General features: G+C 49.0%; 1 protein-coding gene across 10 annotated transcripts in view; it reads right to left on the bottom strand.

Moving 5' to 3' along the window:
• KDM2B (lysine demethylase 2B) overlaps positions 1–22,215 on the bottom strand; it is a 118,136-nt gene that overhangs the window by 47,184 nt on the left and 48,737 nt on the right. For all 10 annotated transcript variants that reach the window (XM_064578318.1, XM_064578322.1, XM_064578317.1 and 7 more), the window contains 3 exons: positions 21,153–21,268; positions 15,282–15,408; positions 12,696–13,174 (listed from right to left, as the gene is read on the bottom strand). In XM_064578318.1, coding sequence (XP_064434388.1) covers positions 12,696–13,174; positions 15,282–15,408; positions 21,153–21,268 — 722 coding nt within the window. The remainder of the gene's footprint in view (positions 1–12,695; positions 13,175–15,281; positions 15,409–21,152; positions 21,269–22,215) is intronic.

Here is a 22,215-nt window from a genome sequence, read left to right as displayed (position 1 = left end):
TTCCTGCAGGGACATTTAAAAACAGAGAAAGCTACACAGTAGAACTTAACAGGAAGAGCAAAAGAGCTCAAAACAGAAATATAGGTAAAGATTATTTTAACTCCCTTTCCCTAATCTATTCACCAGAAATGAATCCAACTCACTTCTAATTTGTTCTATTGTCTCAGTTTTCTCATCATCCTGTGATTGCCAGATTTTTCAAGATGTGCCTATTACGCCAAATCCACCTGTGGAACTCTATTCTGCCCATGGGAGGTGGCAAACAGGACAGTGATCAAGGGTCAAACTCGGGGCTGTCTGGCTTCAATTCTCAGCCCATACAGCTCTGTCCAAGTCCAGCATCAATGTCACTGATTTATAACTGCTGTTTATAAATATCTTGGTTCACTGCTATATCCCTCGCACAATGACTAACCTACAGTAAGCCTCCAGTAAATAACTTTAAAAAAATAAATAAAGCCACAAATCCCCAAAGAGGGACTTTCTACAAAATCCCTGACTAGTACTCCTCAAATCTGTCAAGGTCAACAAAACCAAAAAAAAAAAAAAAAAAAAGTCTGAGAAACTGTCACAGCCAAGAGGAGCCCAAGGAGACATGACAAATACATAAATAGTGCTATCCTGGGTGGGATCCTGAAATACATCTAAGACACTTGGAAAAAACTAAGGAAATGTGAATAAACTCTAGACTTTAGTTAGTAATAACGTATCAATGTTGGTTTAATTGTAACCAATGTACTCCACTAATATACCATGTTAATCCTAGGGGAAAGGGGGGCGTGTGTACGTGGAAACTGTAGTATCTGCTGAATTTTTCTGTCAATCTAACACCATTCTGAAACATAAAGTCCTATCATAAAAAGCAATTTTTCTTAAGTAGGCTCCACGCCCAGCGTGAAGCTCAATGTGGGGCTTGAACTCACAATCCCAAGATCAAGAACTGAGCTGAGATCAAGAGTCAGATGCTCAACCGACTGAGCCACCCAGGCGTCCCCTAAAATGCCAATCAGACAGCAGTAACAGCTACCATAAAGGAAAACGGGATTATTAGGCTGCCAATTTTTCTAACACATATGCAGCATATTTAACAAGAAATATAACAGAAGGGGACCAAGAATACAAGCATGATTCAGCTCCGGTGTGGACTTCACATGGGGCATGAAAGAGGCTATCGAAGGTTGGGGGCAGTGGCAATGATCCGTGCCTGGGGGAGGAGTGTTTCATCACTGACATTGTTTAGAACTGCCAGTTCCCAATGATGATAAAAAGTAGACCAATTTTTTTTTTTATCAGTTTTGGTTTTGAATTAAATGGACCCCAGACATTACACCCATTAGTGGGTCATTCCCACTTGGTCCACCACCCAGGGTGGATAGGACTGGATAGGTGAGAGGTGAAATGGAACCATCAGGAGACAGGCACCACATATTTTGTTGAATGAATGTACAAGAGTAGGATGTATTGAGTGTTTGCTCTGGGCTGGGCATCGTAATAAATACGCCATATCCACTCTCTCATCCAACACTCTTGACCACACTGTGAGAAGGACCACCATCATTTCCAGATGAGAATACCAGAGCTTAGGGGGTAAGGGAACTGTCCAAGACCACTCAGCCAGGAAGGGGTAGAGACCCTTCCACTCCACAACCTGTGCTCTAACCACGGTAATATTCAACCTATCCTTCAAGAAGACAGGGGGCCACATTCCTAGCAGCATGACTCACAGCAGCCAAAGGATACTTGGAAACAACCCAAGTGTCCATCAGTGGGTGGATGGATAAATAATATGTGGTCTAGCCACACAAGAGAATATTATTCAGCCCGGAAAAGGAAGGAAATCGTGACACTGCTGTAATATGGATGAAACATGAGATGCCTAAAGTAGTCAGATTCATACAAGCATAAAACAGAGTGCTGGCTGCCAGGGAGGGAGAAGCAGGGAGCTGTTTAATGCACGGTGCTGATGGCCGCACACCGTGTGAACACACCTAAGGCCACTGAACGGGATACTTAAAAAAAAAGGTTAAAATGATAAATTTTATGTGATGTATGATCTACCACAATTTTTAATTTTTTTTTTTTAGTGTTTTATTTTTATTTAAGTAGTCTCTACACCCAACATGGGGCTCGAACTCATGAACCTGAGATCAAGAGTCGTGTGCTCTTCCGACTGAGCTGGCCAGGTGCCCTGCCCCACCACAATTTTTTTTTTTTTTTAATTCTTATGTTAATCCCCATACATTACATCATTAGTTTTAGATGAAGTGTTCCATGATTCATTGTTTGTGCATAACACCCAGTGCTCCATGCAGAATGTGCCCTCCTCAATACCCACCACCAGGCTAACCCATCCTCCCACCCCCCTCCCCTCCACAATTTTTTAAAAAGGGAGGAGAGAGTGGGGCAAAGCAGTCCCTCCCTAAGGACTGGAATCAGAGGTTCTAGAAGGTACACACAGGAGACCTCACTAGTTAAGCTATTACTGTTATGCCTGTGACAACACTGGTTCTAGAGTCAGAAGACCTGGGTTCAAGTTCTACAACTTGCAGACTGTATGACCTTGAGGAAGCCACAGCTTAGAACAGTATATCTACCCTTGACTTTCCATGAAGTGAGATGTGATTTTACTACCATTCTTAGGAGCATTTGTTGAATGCTTGCTCTAGACTAATCCTCTCTGAGGAATAGGGCTGATTCTCCTCCTTTCTCCCCAGAAGCAGAAACTAAAGTTCAGAGGGGCTAAGTGACTTGCCCAAGGTCACACAGCAGGGAGATGACCGAACCTGACACTGACCAGGTCCCTCTAACTACAAGCCCAGGGAGTAACACTGGGTGATAAAGCCTCAGGAAACCATTCCAGCAACCTCTGGAGCTGACCTACACCCCATTATTAAAAAAATATAACACCTAGGAGACAATCTGGGCTCACATTCACCATCTGATTAACAAATACAGAAATGAGTCATGCTCACCTCTTCCTTGCAAGACAGAGAACTCATTCAGCCACTAACTTCTCTACAAAGCATTTTTCAAACTTTGCCCCAGTCACGGAAGGAAGACACACATGTGCCCAATGTGGGCCTGCACAAGCACAAAATTTTGTTGATGTTTCATGGTTCTTAACAATCCATATGAATTTCACACCCTCTTCTACAGTACAGCAGGGTTTTCTGTTGTTGTTTTTTTTAAATAATGTTTCCCTACCCCCAAAAACAGCATTAAAAATACATATATATATTTTATATATATTTTTATATATAAAATATATATAAATATGTATATTTTATATATAAAATATATATATTTTTTTTCGAGGAAGATGCTCTGTGTTTAGGCAAAACCTTTCAATTCACATATATCTGTATCTAGATATCTTATATGAATATAGATAGATCTATCTTACCATATGATGGGAGCAGGGGAGCCCATCACTTCCATGGGACTTCCTGCCCTCTTACCCAATCTCAAACTCCAGGTTGGGGTGACAAACTCAAATGCTGCTAGGAACCGAGCAGATAAAATGCAAGATATTGACAGAGTAGAGCCCTAGAGAGCCCTTAGCCCTGGTGTGGCCTAAGGCACACTGGACGCCACGGGCCGGTTTAGAGAGGGCAAATGTTACTCAGTACCAAACCACTAACCTCTTGTGGAAATAAAAGCCCCACCTGATCTCTGATTTTTTCAGAAGAAATCAAAGATCCAGAGTTTTATTTGAAATTGCTTAAATGCTGGCAACTGATTGAAAAATTAAAAAAAACAAAACCGAAAAAACGACTGGTGAGCCAACCAGTACAGAGGTCAGTCTGGGCCACGGGCCGCCAGTATATAAACACTACTCTGCGTAAGATTGAAAATAATGTCCACTCGCCTTGGTTTTCCTGGAGTTTCTGAACTGTCTCAAAATTTCCTGTCATTTCAATATCAAAGCTGGAGTCCGTAACTCACAAGCAAGGTGAGGTGCTGTGGAGGAATGTCTGGTTACAAAAAGCTATTACTGAAGGTGTAGTATTATCAATAATAAACACATTAGTAATGATAAATAATAATTAAAAATTAATAGAGGGGGCGCCTGGGTGGCTCCGTCGGATAAGAGTCCAACTCTTGATCTCAGTTCAGGTCATGATCTCAGGGTCATGAGTTCAAGCCTCGCTCCAAGCTGGGCGTGGAGCCTACTTAAAAAAAAAGTCATTTAGGGCGCCTGGGTGGCTCAGATGGTTAAGCGTCTGCCTTTGGCTCAGGTCATGACCCCAGGGTCCTGGGATCGAGTCCCGCATCGGGCTCCGTGCTCCTTGGGAGCCTGCTTCTCCCTCTGCCTCTCTCTCTCTCTCTCATGAATAAATAAATAAAATCTTAAAAAAAAAAAAGTCATTTAAAAATAACTAAATAAAAATGAAAATCAAGAGAGACCTCCCCAAGGACCCTGGAGTGCACGTCTCCCACACTCCCGGCGGGAAACAGTTCCCCTCCACGGCCCTCGGTGGCCACCAGGAGGTGCTCGGGGTTCTGACCCTCAGGGAAGTATTTTCATTTGTTTGTGACAGGTTACAGGAAGAGATTATTCTAATTGGGGATTGTCTCTGAGAAATAAACTGTGCTGAAGAGCACCACGTCACTGGCATCCCTAGGCTCTGCCAGAATTTATACCCTTCCTGGGGCTCTTGGAAGCAGAGACTAGGAAGCCTGGGTGTCAGGACCAGCCCCTCAGCCCATCATAGGTTACACCCTATAAACCTTCTGAGTAGGAGAGCCCAGGGCAAGCTTTCTAAAAGGGAAAGATTGGGGCCACCAGGCCCTTTCTGCTGGGACCTGCCTTGCTTCTGACCCGACAAGATCACCACAGACAACGAATGTGCTGGGCCTCTGTTAGGCCAACTCTCTTAGTGGGCTTAACCAGCCAACAATGGATTCAGGCCTCACTGCTCCGTAGGGTGGGGTGTTAATTGATGATAATAAAGCAGAGGCAGGCATCAAGAATCCCTAACCATCAACCAAACCAAAGGTAAAGGAGGGTAACAAGGGTCAGAACAGCCCAGACCACTGCTCTGGGGAACCCAGCAGACTGAGGGGTCCTCCCCTTGCCACAGGCAACTGGGCATCAATGCCCCTTGGGCCTCCCAAGATCCCTGCCTCTGCCCCAGCCCAACCATCTTGTGCCCACCTGTAAAAACCCATCTGCACTGGATTGAACTGTATCTCTCAAGTAGGTATGTTCAAATCCAAATCCCTGGTACCTATGAATGTGACCTTACTTGGGAAAAGGTTCTTTGCAGATGTAATTCGTTAAGGATATCCAGATGAAATTATCCTGGATTTAGGGTGCACCCCAAATCCAGTGACTGGTGTCTTTTTTTTTTTTTTTTAAGATTGATTTATTTATTGGACAGAGAGAGCACACGCGCGCTTGCACGGAGCTAGAGGGGAGGAGGGGGAACACCGAGGAGGAGGGAGAGGGAGAGAGTCCCAAGCAGATTCCGAACTCAGCTCGGAACCCAAGGCGGGACTCAGTCTCACAACCCTGAGATCATGACCTGAGCCGAAACCAAGAGTCAGATGCTTAACTGACTGCACCACTCAGATGCCCCATGACTGGTGTCTTTCTAAGAGAAAGAAGAGGGGGATTTGAACAGAGACATCAGGAAGAAGGCCCTGAGAGGGCAGAGGCAGAGAGTGTAGTGATGCAGCCACAAGCCAAGAAACACCAGGAATCACTAGAAGCTGGAAGGATAAGGAAGAACCCCCGCTGGAGCCTTCCCAGAGGGCACACCGGACTGGGAGAGAGTAAGTTTCTGTTGTTTCAGGCCACAGAGTTTGTAGTCATTTGTCATGGTCTGTGGCAACCAACAGCCTACACAAGCCAAAGCGCACCGTGGTTAGAAGCCTATTAGCTACAAGTCACCACGCCTCTCTAAGTCTCAGTTTCTCCATCTAGGAAATGGGATGATAAGAGTCCCCCACCACGCCAGCTTGTGGCGAGAATCATAACACACGGAAGGTACTTGGTCTGTGGTAAATGCTCAACGACTGTTGGCCAATCTCTTAATTGGCTTCTGTCATATTTCCTGCTGGAATACCTTGCCCCTGTCCTCTGTTTGCAGAACTCAACCACTTCAGAAGTTCTAAGCTTAGGGAAATTGAAAAGTTTATTTAGTTGGAAGGGCGGTCTAAACGCTGACTTAGCTACATAACGAGAAGGGAAAATAAGGTGATTCAGGAGCCCACAACTTAATTTTAGGCCAAAAAAAGTCCCAAGGGACACGGATCGACGTACCCATTTTTCAGGTCCAGGGTTTGCCCAGATGTCTGGAACGCGGGTATCTGGCCCTTTGCTGTTCTCCTTCGATCCCTGAGGTGGTAGAGGCAGAGAACTGGGAGCACCCGTGGCTTGTTTTATTATCACGCCGGGAGCTCGTTAGGTGAGAGGCCTGTCTCATCCATCCTTCTTATCAACTCTCTATCCCCTCACTGCCCAACCAAAATACCAGACACAGGGCTCAGTATGACACCCAGCCCCTAGCAAGAGAGCCTGAGCAACTACTGAAGGCCAGCCCCCAAGCCCAGCTGAATCTGATTATGCCATTCTCTGGGCCCTGGGTCATCTTTCAGGTGGGAGCAAGCCAAGCTTCCTGCTTCTTGGCTCCTCTGAAGCAGGTGGGGAGGGGAGAGGGGAGGAGTGAATTAGAGTCATCAGTGCCAGAGGCCTGGGCCCTACACCTGACTATTTTGCAAAACCAGCAAGGCGCCAGTGCTTATTAAACAAGCCGGTGTGTTCTGGGGTCGGGACTGATGATCCCAAGAGAGTAAAGCTGTACAGACACCTTCCACGGTGTTGGGTTTCACCGACTTTCACACTTGACCTTAAATGGGCCTGTGTTCATTGCTTGGTGTCTGAAATAATAATAATAATGATAATAATAATAATAATAATAAATCAGTTCTAGGTTACGAGCACTTCAAGGCCCCATGCTAAGTAAGGCTTTATGCATGTTGCCTCACTGAATTTGATGAGGCACGTGTTCTTTCTCCATTTTATCACTTTCCCCAAGAGCATTCGGCTGCTTAATGGATGGCTCCTGGGAGTCAGCCTGACTCCAGAAACTTTGGTCTTAAAAGATAATACCTGTTTGGATAATGTACTCTTCATTTAGGATTATTTTCTTTGCTCTTATATTTGGGTTTTCATGAAAGAACAATACAACTGATTTCTTTCTTTAGTGTCAAATATAGGGGCGCCCGGGTGGCTCAGTCGTTTAAGCGTCTGCCTTCAGCTCAGGTCATGATCCCAGGATCCCGGGATCGAGCCCCGAGTCAGGCTCCCTGCTCCGTGGGAAGCCTGCTTCTCCCTCTCCCACTCCCCCTGCTTGTGTTCCCTCTCTAGCTGTCTCTCTCTGTGTCAAATAAATAAATAAATAAATAAACTCTTAAAAAAAATTCTAATGTCAAATATACATATAAAACACCTGAAAACAATCGCCCCTCGCTGCCTCTTCCAGCCCCTAATTCCAGAGAGTCCCACAGTTCTGTGCAATAAGAAAAGTGGCTGTCTGCTGTGAGCCGGCATGCTCATCCCAAGCTGACACTCTGGCAACCAGGAGGGCATGGCCTCGTGGGAAAGAGAGCCTGGCATTATTTTAATTAACAATGACCACTGCAGAATCACCTTGTAGGGTATCCGACAAAGACTCTCCTACCGACAACCTCAGTGGTCACGACCCACTTAGACCCAAACCCTTCACAACCTTGCCAGGCATTTTCAAGTCGTCTACCGTCGATATGAGGAGTAGGCCTGCCCCCCCGGAGCCACCCGCCTCCTTTCCTCCCATCAGGAGCCACAACTCTCTCCTTGAGTTCTAATAGAAGGCACAGATTCTTCTAGAAGGAACAGCATGCAGGGCTACTCCCATCTTACTGTTGCCAATCCAAGAAGGAAAAAAGATGATGATGCACTGGGTGGAATAGTGTGCCCCTAAAAATTCATGGGTGAAACCTCAGAATGTGACCTTATTGGGAAATGAGGTCTTTGCAGATGTGACCATGTTAGGACCCGGTCATAGTGCATTAGGGTGGGCCCTACTCCAGTGACGGCTGTCCTTATGAGAAGATAACACACACAGAAGGCGAACAACCATGTGAACGTGGAGGCAGAGATTGAAGTGATGGAGCTACAAGCCAAGGAATGCCAAAGACTGCTGGCAACTGCAAGAAGCTGGAAAAGACAAGGAAGGATCCTTCCTCCCCTAGAGCCTTCAGAGCAAGCATGGCCTTGATTTCAGACCTCTGGCCTCTAGAACAGTGAGAAAATAAGTTTCTGTTGTTTTAAGCCAGTCTGTGGCTCTTTGTTATGGCAGCCCTAAGAAACTTACACAGATGGTGATCATTAACCTGGAGGAGGGCTGGGGGGAGCTGAGAGGTGGGGACAGAGCTTGGGAAGGGTGGGAAGCCGGGCAAAGCCAGCCTGGCTCTCCTTTGACTGTCTACCTAAGAATATCTAATTTTTCTCCAAGGGTTTACTAGGAGTGCTAGGTGTTCATTACCTCACTGTCCCTCAAAATAATCCAATGACGCAGATCCCTGTTATTATCCCCATTTTACCAGGAAGACACTCAGGTTTCGATGGGTTAAGCACTTCAGAACGGCCAAGGGACTATAGAATCTGGTCCCCAGAAAGATAAAGCACAGCTAGTCCAATACCCCTGTTTCACCTGCAGGTAAACAGAAAAGTACAGTGACTTGACCACACAGCAAGCAGCAAAGAATGGAAACCAGAAACTGAATTCAAGGGTCTCATGTCCTGCTTTCTTATTCTTTCCATAGGTACAGGCCAGTATCCTGCACCGCCAGCACAAGAAGTGTCTTGAAAGAAGGAAGTCACTTAAGGTATCTCAGTCCCAAATCCCAAGAGTTTCACAAAGACAGGGAAAGGAAATGGCATTCTTTCTTTTCTTTTTTTTAAGATTTTATTTTTATTTATTTTTTTTTTAGATTTTATTTATTTGACAGAGAGAGACAGTGAGAGCAGGAACACAAGCAGGGGGAGTGGGAGAGGGAGAAGCAGGCTTCCCGCCGAGCAGGGAGCCCGATGTGGGGCTCGATCCCAGGACCCTGGGATCATGACCTGAGCCGAAGGCAGACGCTTAACGACTGAGCCACCCAGGCGCCCCTAAAATGGTAAATTCTTGAAGACTCTTAAAGATTCTAAAGTGGTGATCTAGTAAGTAAAAAAAAAATTTTAAGGCAAAATGGTGTTATGTGCATTTTACCACATTTAAAAAAATACACTACAAATGAGAGAAAAAATGGGTTTTGATAAAAGCCAAATCTAGTCATCTGGAGACTGTTTTGGTGACCATCTCCAGTAGCAGGGGCTTTGGTTACCATGAGCTACCTCATAAACAGCAGACCAAAGATCATAACTGGTCAGTCACCAAGGGGGACCCACCACTGGCCAGAAATAGGAATCACACAATGGTAGTGATAGCACGAGGCACTGGCTAAGATCTCCGCTCTGGACCCACATTCCTGAGCTGTGTTTTATTTCTCAGACAGTGCAAACAAAACCCCAGTATCTGAGGAGAGAGAGCCAAGGCACCGAGGTGCAGCCAGGAAGAAGCTGCTCATCCTCTGTGAAAACACTCTCCTTCTGAAGGTCAGTCTTGGGTTCAAACTCTTTTCTGGGTCTTCAGGGACTATGAGGGGCTGATGGCCAGGCTGGAGAGCCAAGAACCCTCCTGTTCCAGAAGAGACGTTTGGCCACTTCCCCCATACAGACTCCTGGCCACACAGCCTTTAGAGACACGAGCAGACACTCCAGTTCTCCTGGGGCTCTAAGGAGACCTGTCTACCCAATTTACAAGCTCTTTAAGCCACAAAAGACCTCCCCGGACAAGGCTCAAGAACATAAATATCTCCAAAAATAGGCAAATTGGAGCTCTCGTGGCCTTAGCTCCATCTTCTGGAAACCTCCGCACCATGACAGCTAAGTGGAGGAAGAAGGGAATGCGCAGGCTGCCGCGAAAAAAATGAGACAGAGAGGTCCAAGTAAAGCACCAGCTTGTGCACCCACAGAAGCCAGAGGAGCAGAAACAAAGAAAGCCAGAGGCCAGGGATGTGGTACAAACTATTGGACTGCATGCCTACTTTCTAGAACTTGATTCAATGGATCTAGAACATCCAACCGCCATCTGATCCCAACGACCACCGCTGAAAGACCCACCTTGCTCATACCAAAAAATAGCCCCTTCTGGCCCTTTGCCCTGGACCTGTGACTTTCGGGACTAATTCTGTTTTCTTTTGTGGCTGAGTATCAATAAATCATCTATTCTGGTGTCTTAGAAAAAAAAAAAAGGTAAGATCAATAAGTGAGCTTAAGTGGCTAGCTGGTATGAAAAAGAGATGTGTGAGTCTAATAAATACACACTCAGGGAGGCAGTAGGGAGTGGTGGGGCCTGGGGTGTATAAGGTCAGCCACTACTCATTTCCTGCTGCTTGTAGCCAGTCAGGAACACGGGCCAGGATAGCTAGGATATTTTCTTTTATGACTCTTCTGATATTTTAATGTTGGCAAGTAATTACAAAAATATGTTTAATACTGTGCAGGCCAAACATAATGCCTAGAGGCTGGATTTGGCCAGGGACTGCCAATTTATAATCTATGTTCCAGGGCCAGATCCATTGCCTGTTCTATAAAGAAAACCAAAGCAACCCCCTTACTACCTTCTCCCTAAATGTAGGATGGCCTCTGAAAAGGGAGAAAATGTCTCTACAACAGCCAAACAAGGCAGTACGGAGTTAGGGGGTGAGCACAAGGACACCCCCACTGGGCAGCAGGAGTGGCCTTGGGCAAATCACTTAACCTATCTGTACCTCAATCTTCTCATCTACAAAATGAGGATAATAAAAGTACTACCAAGGGTTGTTGGGAGGTTTAAATGAGTTTATATATAGTAAACACCTGTAAGAGCACATAGCAATTGAGATGCATTATCACAAACTGCTGTTGAAACCCATGGTGAAGACAGGAGGGAGGAGGCTGGGCTCCTTGACCCCAGCCCTCCTCCACACCATCAACAGGCCCAGCCTGAATCCAATCTCAGAGGCCCATCAGGTGGGTACAGGTGAGAGACAGGAGGGGCCGAGTCCTATCCCCAGAAAGAGATCTGACCAAAAAAGAAAAAAAAGAAATCTGACCAACGAGGAACCAAGAACACTACACACAAACAGATCAGAGACACAAAGATATTTTAAAGGAAAAAAGAGCTTTCCACAGCACAGAACAACCTTTCCTCCTAAGATGAATGTGTTTTTAACTCATTTACAACATTCTGGGGCCCCAGTACTATTAATGGTTTTATTATTGATTAAAATTCCTTGTTTTTACTTTAAAGGACCTCAGAAGAAAAAAGGAGCCTCATGAGAGAATTCTAAGGTTTGCTTTAGGAAACCTAACATACAAAACTCCATGCCACGAGATTAGGGACTCTTAACCTGGAGTCCAGCAACAGGCTCGGGAGTCAAGACCTCTTGACAGAGCATGCTAAATTTGGTGGGTATAAGCACGTTTCATAAAACCCTCAAGAGAGGTCAGCAACCTCCAAAAAAGTCAAGAGTCAGTGAAAAGGACCCAAAGCAAGGAATGCTTCGCTTTACAGGGATGGTCATCACAGAGTTCTTTTACCTGGCAATCTTCCCCAGTTACAAGATTTGCATTTCCCAGCACCTGGAGGGGCACACCTTCTATATGAAGTGAAATATCTCTGGACTGATGATTTTGTACGCCAGCTCCGTTTGTGGCACCTGTCAGGCTGCCTGACAGGGGCCCCAGGTCCTCATCCCAGCTCCCCGCATCTACCTGCTCTGTCACTTCAGGCATATCCTTTACCCTCTCTGAATCTACTTTCACATCTGTTAAGTGCAGATAACTCGGGTACTTCGCCTAGTGCTGGTACTTGACTGGTAGTGAATTTTCAACAAGTGTTATGATGATGATTACTAGAGGGGAAGGCCACTCTGCCTATAACAGCCTTCCCCATCCAGAGAACTCCTACGCAGCCTCTAAAGCCCAAACCAAATGCCCACTGCATAACTGTCCCAGAGCCCTGGCACCTGGTATGGCTGAGGAGAATCCTTCACCCCGCTAACCGGTGAGCTGCCTGAGGGCAGTAACTATGCCTTCCTACTTTCTGTTCCCCCAATGGCCATCCCAGATGGTGCTCAATGAACATTTGCTCAATAATTAGGCTCTACTTAGAGACCTCTGAACCCCAGGTGGATATGTGGCCCACCTTAGCTGGCCACCTAGAGGACCACCCAGAGGTACAACCTGGTCCTATGAAGCAGGTGCATGCTCCAGGGGAAGCCAGCCCAGAAGAGCAAGTCTTCCTGACCAGGATGGAGGGGTCTGTCCCCAGATCTAACAACAGCACTATGGGCACACCCATAATGCCGACTGCCAGCAAAGCCTCGGATTTTCAACAAGCACAGAGAAAGAACTCCTTGTCAACCACACAGCTTCCCCTTTAGCTGTCAATGGTGGCCTCGGCTCAGAAGTCTTAGGCAGGCTTGCTTGGACCAGAAGCCCCTCTCTATGCATAGACACATCCCTGGGACAGTTTGCACTGAGCTGCCCTGAGCTGAGCTGCCCCTGGGAACCTGTCCGGCCCTTCTCAGCTGCCCAGGCCCAGATGCGATGCCCTGCCCACCTTCACGCCCTCCAGGAGTGCCTGGGGGTCCTCGATGCCCTCAGGGACACACTTCTTGTTCTCTGGGAGGGATTCCAGTTTCTCCACCAGCGCTTTCAGGCCCTTCAGCTCAAACTCAGTGAGGTGGGTCCACTTGGCGGAGACCCCCGTGGCAGGGGAGCCAGTGGGCGTCTTGGGGTAGTCTGTGGGCACTGTCGTGGACTTCACACTTTCCTCCGACTCGTTAGACAAAGTCCTTTGGAGGAACCGCATGGCAGGTGCTTTGGGCTTCTTCCCGGGGGCCTCCTGGTCCTCTGACGGGGTGCTGGTGGGCGACGGAGGGCCATCGGCGGGTGGCTTGGGCACCTTATCTGCACCCTCCTCCTCCTCCTCCTCTTCCTCTTCCTTCTCCTCTTGAGGCTGCTGGTCACAGGACTCCTCCTCCATCTCCAGCCAGGAATCAGATGAGAAGCCGTCTACGCTGGGCTTTCTAGGGGCATCTACAGGGAGCAAGAGGGTCACAAGAAAGACTGAGATGAAGGCCTCAAACTCCCTGCTAGATGTCCCTGGAACTCCACTCACTACACCTCCCCTTTACTCTGGACATCCAGCTTCTTTTGACAATTCTAATGGTCTATGCCTCCCTCCACCTCTAGAAAGGCTGGGGTCAGTCAGACATAGGATCAAATCCCAGCTCTGTTTCTTCCCAGCTGTGTGTACCCAGACAGGTTGCTTCACCCCTCTGAATACACCTGGCATTTTATTTCTCAACATATAAAAATAAGGCCCAAAACGCATATGTTATATAACTATTCCATTCATATGAAATGTCCAGAACAGGGGGAAATCTATAGAGACAGAAAGTAGATTAGTGGGGTGCCTAGGCTGGGTGGGAGGGAGATAAGGAGATAACACAGGGTACAGGTTTCTTTCTGGGGTAAAGAAAACAACCCCAAATCGACTGGTGATGGTTGCACAGCTCTGGGAATATGCGAGAAACCACTGAGTTATACATATTAAATTGTATGATATGGGGACGATATCCCATTAATGTGTTTTTAAAAATATAAGGCAAAAAAATGCTTCCTCTGAACACTTGCGGTGAGGATCCCCCAAGGCATCACTGAGCATGGGTCCTGGCAGACAACCAGCATTTGGTACATGAGGCATCCCTGATGTCTCCTCTTTACTTTGGCGGGAGGAGCAGTGAGGCAGGGGGGAAACAGAAGCAAGAAATTTCAGTGACCCAAATGCTGTCTCAAGCTTTCTTCTTGTGCCTGCAAACGGAATTGGGAACGTTCTTCTACAGCCCTAAATATCCGAATGAGAGAAGTGACTCTCCGTTTCCTGGTCCTGAAGACTGCCACAAAATCAAGACTCTGGTCCCCACAGGAACTTATAAGCTCCTACAACCACAGGGGTTACCCCATTATTTCAGACTAATTTCCCATTTCCTACCAGGCTGGGAGCTTCCGGAGAGCAGGTTGTGGGATTTCAGGACTTCTCAACACCCGAATATTGCATCATCTGACACGTAGGAGACTCACAAGAGACTCCCCAGGCAAAACTGAATTTCTGGGAGGTAAATAAGCACTTCCCAATAAAGACTTCTGCAGAAACATTTGTTCTCCATCATCTGCCCAGTCTGAAACCCCTAAAAGTCACTAAGGATGAGAGTCAAGGGAAGGAGGGAAGGAGGCTTTTTACAGTGAAAAAAAAATAAAGAATCTAAAAATCCTGGGGATTGCAGGAGAAACCGTGCAGACCCTAAAGGAGACAGACCGATCACGTTTTTCTAACCCGTGATGAGAAAGAAGCAGTGAATGAGTCTCAGCACACTCTGCCTCCAGGAAACCCCTCAGCAGTAAGAGCTCAGAGGCAGGGGGGAAGAGCCGTGTTCTTCCAGATTGCTCCTCAGGGCTCACTGTCACAGCTAGAGGCAACCTCAGGCGGGCGTCTAGGAGTCAAGATTCAAGGATTGAGCCATTTGGGGGGTGATGTCCCTTTAAGTAAAGGCAGGAATGAGTCATTTGGGGGCGATGTCCCTTTAAGTAAAGGCAGGAAGGCAGGACTCCGCAGCTGTGGCTCTAAACGCTCTCTCCTGCATCTGTCAGAACCACCCACTGCTCTGCCAAGCTTGTGTCTTCAGCCCTGGTCACCCCTCCCGCTGGCTCAAAGCTGGCCTCAGAACTTGGAGACCGGCTGCACCTCGTGGGCCTGCTCAGATATAGACAAAAACCCAACCCCAAGGTGCAGGGGAGGGCTAAGGATGGGGGATCAGCTGGTGGCCCCGGAGGACTAAAACCACCAGGATTCTTCCCTCCGTAGGGATCCTGTTTCAGCAACCACCCCTGGGACTCGTTCCTCAGCGAGACCTGGAGGCCACCAAGGTGACTCTGTTGGGGTCACAATTTCATTTTCTTGGACTCTGTATTCCAGATGGGAAGTTGACAAGGATGGCTTCCCCTCCTAAGGGGTCTCTAGGAGTCTGCCCGACACTTTGGTTTAAAAGGACTCCAGAAACCCAGGGACTCCCTAGGGCCACACTGAAAACATTCTTCCTGCCCAGCTGAGCAGTGGAGGTGGCTGGGCCCACATTTCACTCACCAATAAGCATTGATTCTCTCTGGTATTCCTGAGTGAGGTAGGACCTCTGGGTCACACAGTACACGTATCTTTCCAAGACATACCAGCACATCTCATAGTAGAAGGGGTAACGAAATTTGGGCTGCACCTGAAAGCAAAGACCCAGGGGTGGAAGTCAGTTTCTGGAGGGCAAAGGAGAACCAAGGGAGAAAACTGGGGGGAGGGAGTTTCTGCGGGTGGGAGTTATTTTCACCATCTTAACAAGAGCACAAATGGTGTGAGGGAAAAATGGGGGAGGCGGGCTGGAAGGCAGGAGAGAGGCGCTGGAAGGGGCAAGATACCAGTAGCATGCACATATGAGGAGGAAGAAGGGAGAAAGAGGCCTATGTGAGAGCATCATTTCAAAGCTCCCTGAGCGGCAGGCTGCCAGGAGAAGGCCGATGGGGTCCGCTTTGTGCTTCTGTTAGATGCAGAGAAACAGAGTTGTCCCCTGACCTGCTGACGGAGGGTGCGGGTACCTGCGGATGTGAGCCTGATTCCAGCTACAACAAACACGGGCTCCTCCTCGTTCTCAAAAAATTCTTGCACACACTCTGCTATCCCTCCCTGCCCCTTGAAAGACAGAAAACGACCCCCAAACCTTCCCCACTCGCAGACGGGCTATCAAGCATCTCCTGCACTCTGGGAGGGAGACAACACCGGGTGGACCAATGAGGAGGGAGGGGGTGTGGCCTCGCCTACCTCCAGGGGTGGGGCCTCAGAGAGTCCCACCTCTTGCACCTCCTGCACCTCCTGCTCCTCCCCACAACCACCTGGCACTGCCCAGCGTGCATTCCCAGAGGATTCTCTCGGACACAAGTCCCCAGGGTGACCTGGGGCGGCTCTAACACCAGGAGACACACGCCCAGGTCCAGAGCAGGAATCCAGATGGGGCTCCCCTTTGGGCCGTTTCTTAGAGGGGAGGAAGTGTAGGTGCAGATAGCTTTGTGTAGCAGAACTGTGAAAAGGCCTGGGCTTCAGGAGGATTCTCATGGGTGGGAGCGCGGGGTCTATATGGACGAGATGGCAGAGAAAGATGGCAAGGAAGCAATTCCACTGACGGCCTTGCACAGATGAACCTTCCGGAAACTTCATCCTGAGCGGGTAAGTGAGGAATGAGGGCGGTGAGTGGGTGGTCCCTGTCTCCCCCAGGGACTGAGCCCTCTTTTCCAAGGCTATGCGTAGATCTTGCAGGTCCACACTCACCCCGGACCTGCTCTCTTGCCCTCTCGCCAAGGGGGTGTCTGCTTCCAGGGACCTCTGCGGGTGCCAGAGACCCCTCTTCACCTCTCCTATCTTCCAGAAACCCAGGGAGTTGAATGTTAAGCAAGGACACTGTCCCACCTTTCTCTGCGACACTCTACAGGCAACACTCTACGTGTGGGATGAAGGCAAAGACAAGCAGACCTCGGTCCTCCATTTGCCCTAAAATACCACTTTCCTGCCTCTCTCACAGTGCCCACCTGGAAAAGGCTCCCCACTCTGCCCTCTCTGAGAGTCCCAGCTCAGTCCCCTGGCCACCCCAGGCCCCGCTGACTCAGTGTTCAACCGTGAGGCCCTTTTCCCACGTGGGGGGTCTCACTTCTCCCATCTGCTTATTGGGTCCACTTGACCTCCCCACCTCTGGTGGATGTTATGTGTTGGAATGAGATCCTGGCCGCCGCATGCTTTTGAGCTCCTCCAGGGGGATGCATGGAGTTGGGAACATCTAGCGGTTTCCTTGGCTCCAGCTACTCTCCTGAGAACCCTGGTTTTAATGCTGGGATAGTAGTAATACTTTTTCACTGTCACTGGATCAGTGCCCTTCGGAGTTTAAAAAGGAGAGGGGCACTTCAGACTGAGACAGACCCTGACCTCCTGTAAAGAGGGGTCCGGGAGCCTCAGCCCTACCCCCGCTCCAGAGCAAGGACCAAGCGACTTTGAAACCAATTGCTGATGCCTACAGAGCAGGCTGAGGACAGGCAGGCCCGCCTCTTCTCGGACCCTCACTCACATCTCCTGACTTCAGATTCAATTGGTAAGACTCTGAAGTTGCTTTTGACCTTTCAAATTTTGGGAAACCGTGCAAGCCGCTCTGCACTCAAGGGCACCATGGCGCCTCAGAATCTTTCTAGATCAGGAAAAAAATATATATTTTGGCTGTATGTCAGGAGAGGAAGAGAAGTCTCCCCTCATTGTTGCTGAACCCAAGGGAAACCAGCTGGGTGAAAACAAATGCTGATGAAGGAATTCAAATTTTTTCATTTTATTTTTATTTTTTTTTTTCCAAGAGAGCACGGCAGGAAACAAAATTTGCAAAGAATTGACTTACAAACGGGTTGTCGCCTTCCACCCTTCGCCTTCAAAAGGTTTCAGCCACATGCCTGGGAACATTAAACACACGATTGCTCAACATTATTTGTTGACAAATTCGGAGCCTCACCAAATTGAGTTGTTCACCGAAAGGCAAGGCAGTCAGAAAGCATGCAGCGCTCCCAGCCTGGGGGGTAATCAGTCTGTCAGCGGATCTCAAGGGGTAGCTTTGAGTTCCCAAAGGCCCATAAGAGTAGCATTGGCCTTAGCCCTTCCTCTTACAGCTGAGTGACCTCAGGAGATCAGAACCAAAGGTGTTTTGGTGCATCTATTACTCCCAGGTCTCAAGGAACTTGAAAAACTAAAATATGAGGGTGGGTGGAAGTATCTTAAAATTTGTTTTTCTCCTGGAAAAAAAAAAAAGTCAATGGGAAAAAAAAAAATCCAATGGCAGAGGAAAAGAGGAGAGGAAGGGAAAATTATTTGCAATTTCCAAATAGATTCACTGGCTGAGAGGGAATGGAGCGTGCGGCGTTACCTTTCCTGAGAAAGCTGCCTTCACTAGAGCCATTAAGGAGGAAAAAAAAAAAAAAAAGATAAACATAAGAGAGACGGCAGTTTAATGAATGATCAACTGGACCATCCTGTCCCTTATCAAGCTAACTGGAGTTAAAAATATGTAGTGATGTTTGTTGAGACGTTATCTTCACATAATAAACATGCAACACATCCGGTCCTTGGTATAGTTCCTCCCCACCTTGCATCTTTACAATGAGAGGATTTACTCTGCACAGGGAGGGGGGACACGTGTGGGTTTCTACACATTGGAAACCACCAGGCCCTGGCAGGGCAGGGCCTCAGCGGCAGCAGGGTAAACACCCCTATTACCCAACCCCCCAATATCAAAGTGAGACGCGGCTTACTAAACATAGGAGACCATTGGGGTTCCCCTGGTCTGGATGGGAGGGGGGTTCCCCACCTTGGGCCACAAAGGCAAATTCTTTTTCTAAGACAAATCCACACCATGGGGCTTAAAGACTGACAGTTTCCTGTCCCACCCCCTGCCTCTGGTTTCCAAGCACAGCCCTGTTTTAGGGACTCTTGAAAAACTATTTTTAAATGGCCATAACCTTCTTAAGAAAGCTCGTAGGGATGTAAGGAATTAAGCCGTAGCGAGCTGACAAGGAGCCCTGGTATTTTATCTGGCTTCTAGTGCTCTCTCCCCAGCATCTTTTGTCTGCCTTGGCTCCTAAGACATAAACAATTGGGCCTTGTAGCCAAGCCCTCTCCAAAGACCAGAAATCAAAGCAGATTAAACAGCCTGCCTCTGCTTCCGGCCCAGCCCGCCCGCCAGCCCCCCGCCCATCAACCTGCTTCAGGGAAACCAGATGGGGCACCCATTCAGACGACAGGGACAGTGGGCCTTGGGGGAGGGGACCCTGCCACGCTCATCTCAACGTGGGCCTGATAGTCTCTGGGTGCTCACTGTGACGCCGAGGGTTCTACACTGTTACCCTCCCACCCGCCTCCCACAGGGGAGGGGAGCTGGACTCCTGATGGAAGGATGGGGCCCAAATGCGCTGAGACGTACAATCCGGATTCCCTGGGGGAGGGGGGACAGCTGCCAAGCAAGTTGCCAAAGCCTTTAGAAATCCCAGCCTGATTCTGGCTTTCAAGAATTGGCTGGGAAGTCATAGGCCTCACTTCTAGATTTCTCCTTTTTTATCCCGCACCTCCCTAGTCTGTTCGCACGCAAACTGGCCCATTCTTCAGGGCTGGCCAAGGAACAGTTGGCCGGAACCCCGGACAGCACTTGACCCAGACTATGAGATGACCACTCACACCCACATGGTGCCTTTCTCCAGGATGCCACGGGGTGGCCTCCCCCAGACCAGGGCTGGGGCCGGCCTCCCCCAGACCGGGAAAGGGGTGGTGGTCAGGCAACAGAGAAAAGAGGCGCGAAAATCCACAAAATAAAGACCCAGGCTCTGCAGATCCGGGCATCCCAGCAGCAAACCCATCAATCTGAAGATACACAGGTGCTCTTGGAAACACACCTGACTGCTGAATGTAGCTCAAAGTTGTTCCCAGGAAACCCCCGGACACAATCCCTCAACGTCGGGACTATTCAAGAAGTCCGATACACACACAGTAGCTAAGATTTTTGGTTCATATATGTGATTCTGCACAGCTCAGGGCCTAGAAACAAGACCAGGAAAGACGGGGACCCTGGGCCCAGGGCATCTGCCTCGATGGGATGCTTCTGTAGAGTCCCAGCATGACAATACCTCTCTGGGGCAAAAAAGTCACCTCTGAGGCAAAACCCAAGAAGATGTGGTGTGGTCCAACCATACAATGGAATATGACTCAGCCATAAAAAGGAAGGAAGCAATGATACCTGCTACACCGTGGATGAACCCTGAAGACATCATGAGACGTGACAGAAGTTGTTCACAAAAGGACACGATATAAGATTCCATTTCTATGAAATGTCCGGTAACAGGCAAATCCGTACAGTCAGAAAGCAGATTGTTGGTTGTCACAGGCTTGGAAGGTGGGGAGTGGGTTTATGGAAGGTGACTGCTAATGAGTAGGGGATTTCTTTCTGGGGTGATGAAAATGTCCTTGAATTAGAGCTGGTGACTGCACAACACTGTGAATACCCTACATGCCACTGAGTCATGCCCCGTAACTGGTCACTCGTATGGTACGCGGATTATAGCTCAATAGAAAAAAGAGGTAAGTATTTGAACAACTGTAAGAAAAAAGAAGAAAGAAGGGGCCCTCTTGGCCCCAGTTTCCCACCCTCAGACCTCTCTCTCAATTGCCTTGGGACACTTGGCCAAGCCCCACAATGGGAAAGAGGGTGCAGATGCAAGCAGCCAGCGTTCCCCTGAGGAAGCTCGTGCAGTGGAGTGATGCCGAGGGCACACAGGGCACACATCAGGTGTCCAAGCCTCGGCCCCGGTCCTGGGGGGTGGGGGTGGGGGAGACCCTATGTCTGAGAAACGGTTACTGTCACAGTCAAGAGGAAAAGCCCCCCCCCCATCCCACCCACACCTGCAAGCAGACACTGACACACAGCTCAGAGACAATACCGAGGGCCTCCCAGATACTGGCTTTCTCAAGGCGCTATATCACATTCGGGGTCCCTGGGTGGAGGAGACACATGGCCAAGAGCTGACCTTTCCAAGGCCCCCCTCCGAACCACAGCAATAACCACCACAAAATCCCCCCCAACTCCCGTGCATCCCTCTCTACACATGAGAAGAAGAAAGAGGGAGGGTTCCTGACATCTTGCAGTGCTTTCTCAATAGATACTTCCTCTTTGATGAGGGGGTTTTGGCTGCCACTGGCCTGGAGATGAACAGAAACTCCAGGGACTCTGGGTGGGGCTCTTGGAGACAGCCCCCCGGAGGGACCAAGGCCTGGCTTGAGGCAGGGGACAGGAGGGAGGGGGGACCACAGAGGACTTTGGAATGACTCGTCCCACACACCCCGAGCACCAGGCAGAGCTCAGGGGCCAGGCAATCCCACAAGGAGAGAAGGAAGCCACCTTACCCGTGTTCTGTCCTCGATCTCGTAGATCCGCAGCTGCATGGGCACGTTAAAGCTGTGCAGGATGTTTCCGCCAAATACCAGAGAGTCTACAGGGGTGTAGACTGCATGGATCCAACCTGGGGTGGGGAGGGCACAGAGAGGGTCAGCCACTGGCCCCTGGACCACTGGGGAGGGTCACTGACAGAAGCACGCAGAAGGGCACAAGAGGCCTAGGGGAGGACCCGGGGCCAGAATTGAGGATGCCCGGGCTGCCTGACGCAAAAGGCAAGATTCCGGGCTGCCTGACAGGACTCAGACACACAGCCCCGATGGACTACTGCAGGTACTGACCCCTGGCTGGCTCGAGACGGTGGTGGGCAGCGGAAGGGCCTCGACAAAGGCTGCCTCATGTTGCTGCAGGCCAGGCTGCAGCTGCCAGCAGAGGCAGGCCCTGTCCCCGTCCCATGCTGGCCAGGGAGCTGGACACCTCTCATTCAGGCTGCTCATCCATCCCTGAGCCTCTTCCCCGGCATCCCTGAGAACACCCATCTCAGGAGGCGTCACAAAGGATTGCTTGGGGCCACAGCTAACGAGTGATGCCTGCCAAAACTGCAGGACCCAGACACGTTCCTGCCTGAGGCACAGAACAGCGAAGTCATCTATAAGGACTGGAACCCAGGGCGTCGGCCTCACTTGGTCCATGAAGGCTAGACAAATCAAGCCACCCAATTCCTTCGCCAAGTAACTAACACATGTTTCCAGGGCTCAACAGACCCACATGTGCTCCCGCCTACAGTAACAGCGCTGAGCTAGGGGACAGGCAATATTATAATCCACTCCCATTTACGGATGCTGAAACCAAGGCTAAGAGAAGGTAAGTCACTTGCTGAATGAAGTCACAGCGTCTCCGTTCTGAACCCCTACGCTTCATGGCCCCTCTATCACAGGCTCAGCACACCAGGCCTGCAGGTCCCAGGAACCAGCCAGGGAGGCAAAAAGAGACATGCAGAGAGAAACAAGAGAGACAGAGGTAGGACAAAGACAGACAGAGGCAGAGAGACTCACAGGGAAAGACAGGATCGGC

Source organism: Mirounga angustirostris, unplaced genomic scaffold (assembly GCF_029215605.1).
Source record: "Mirounga angustirostris isolate CCGP_5_RB_7025 unplaced genomic scaffold, mMirAng1.0.hap1 SCAF_14, whole genome shotgun sequence".
NCBI lineage: Eukaryota > Metazoa > Chordata > Mammalia > Carnivora > Phocidae > Mirounga > Mirounga angustirostris.
This window is presented reverse-complemented; position numbering and strand designations above follow the sequence as displayed.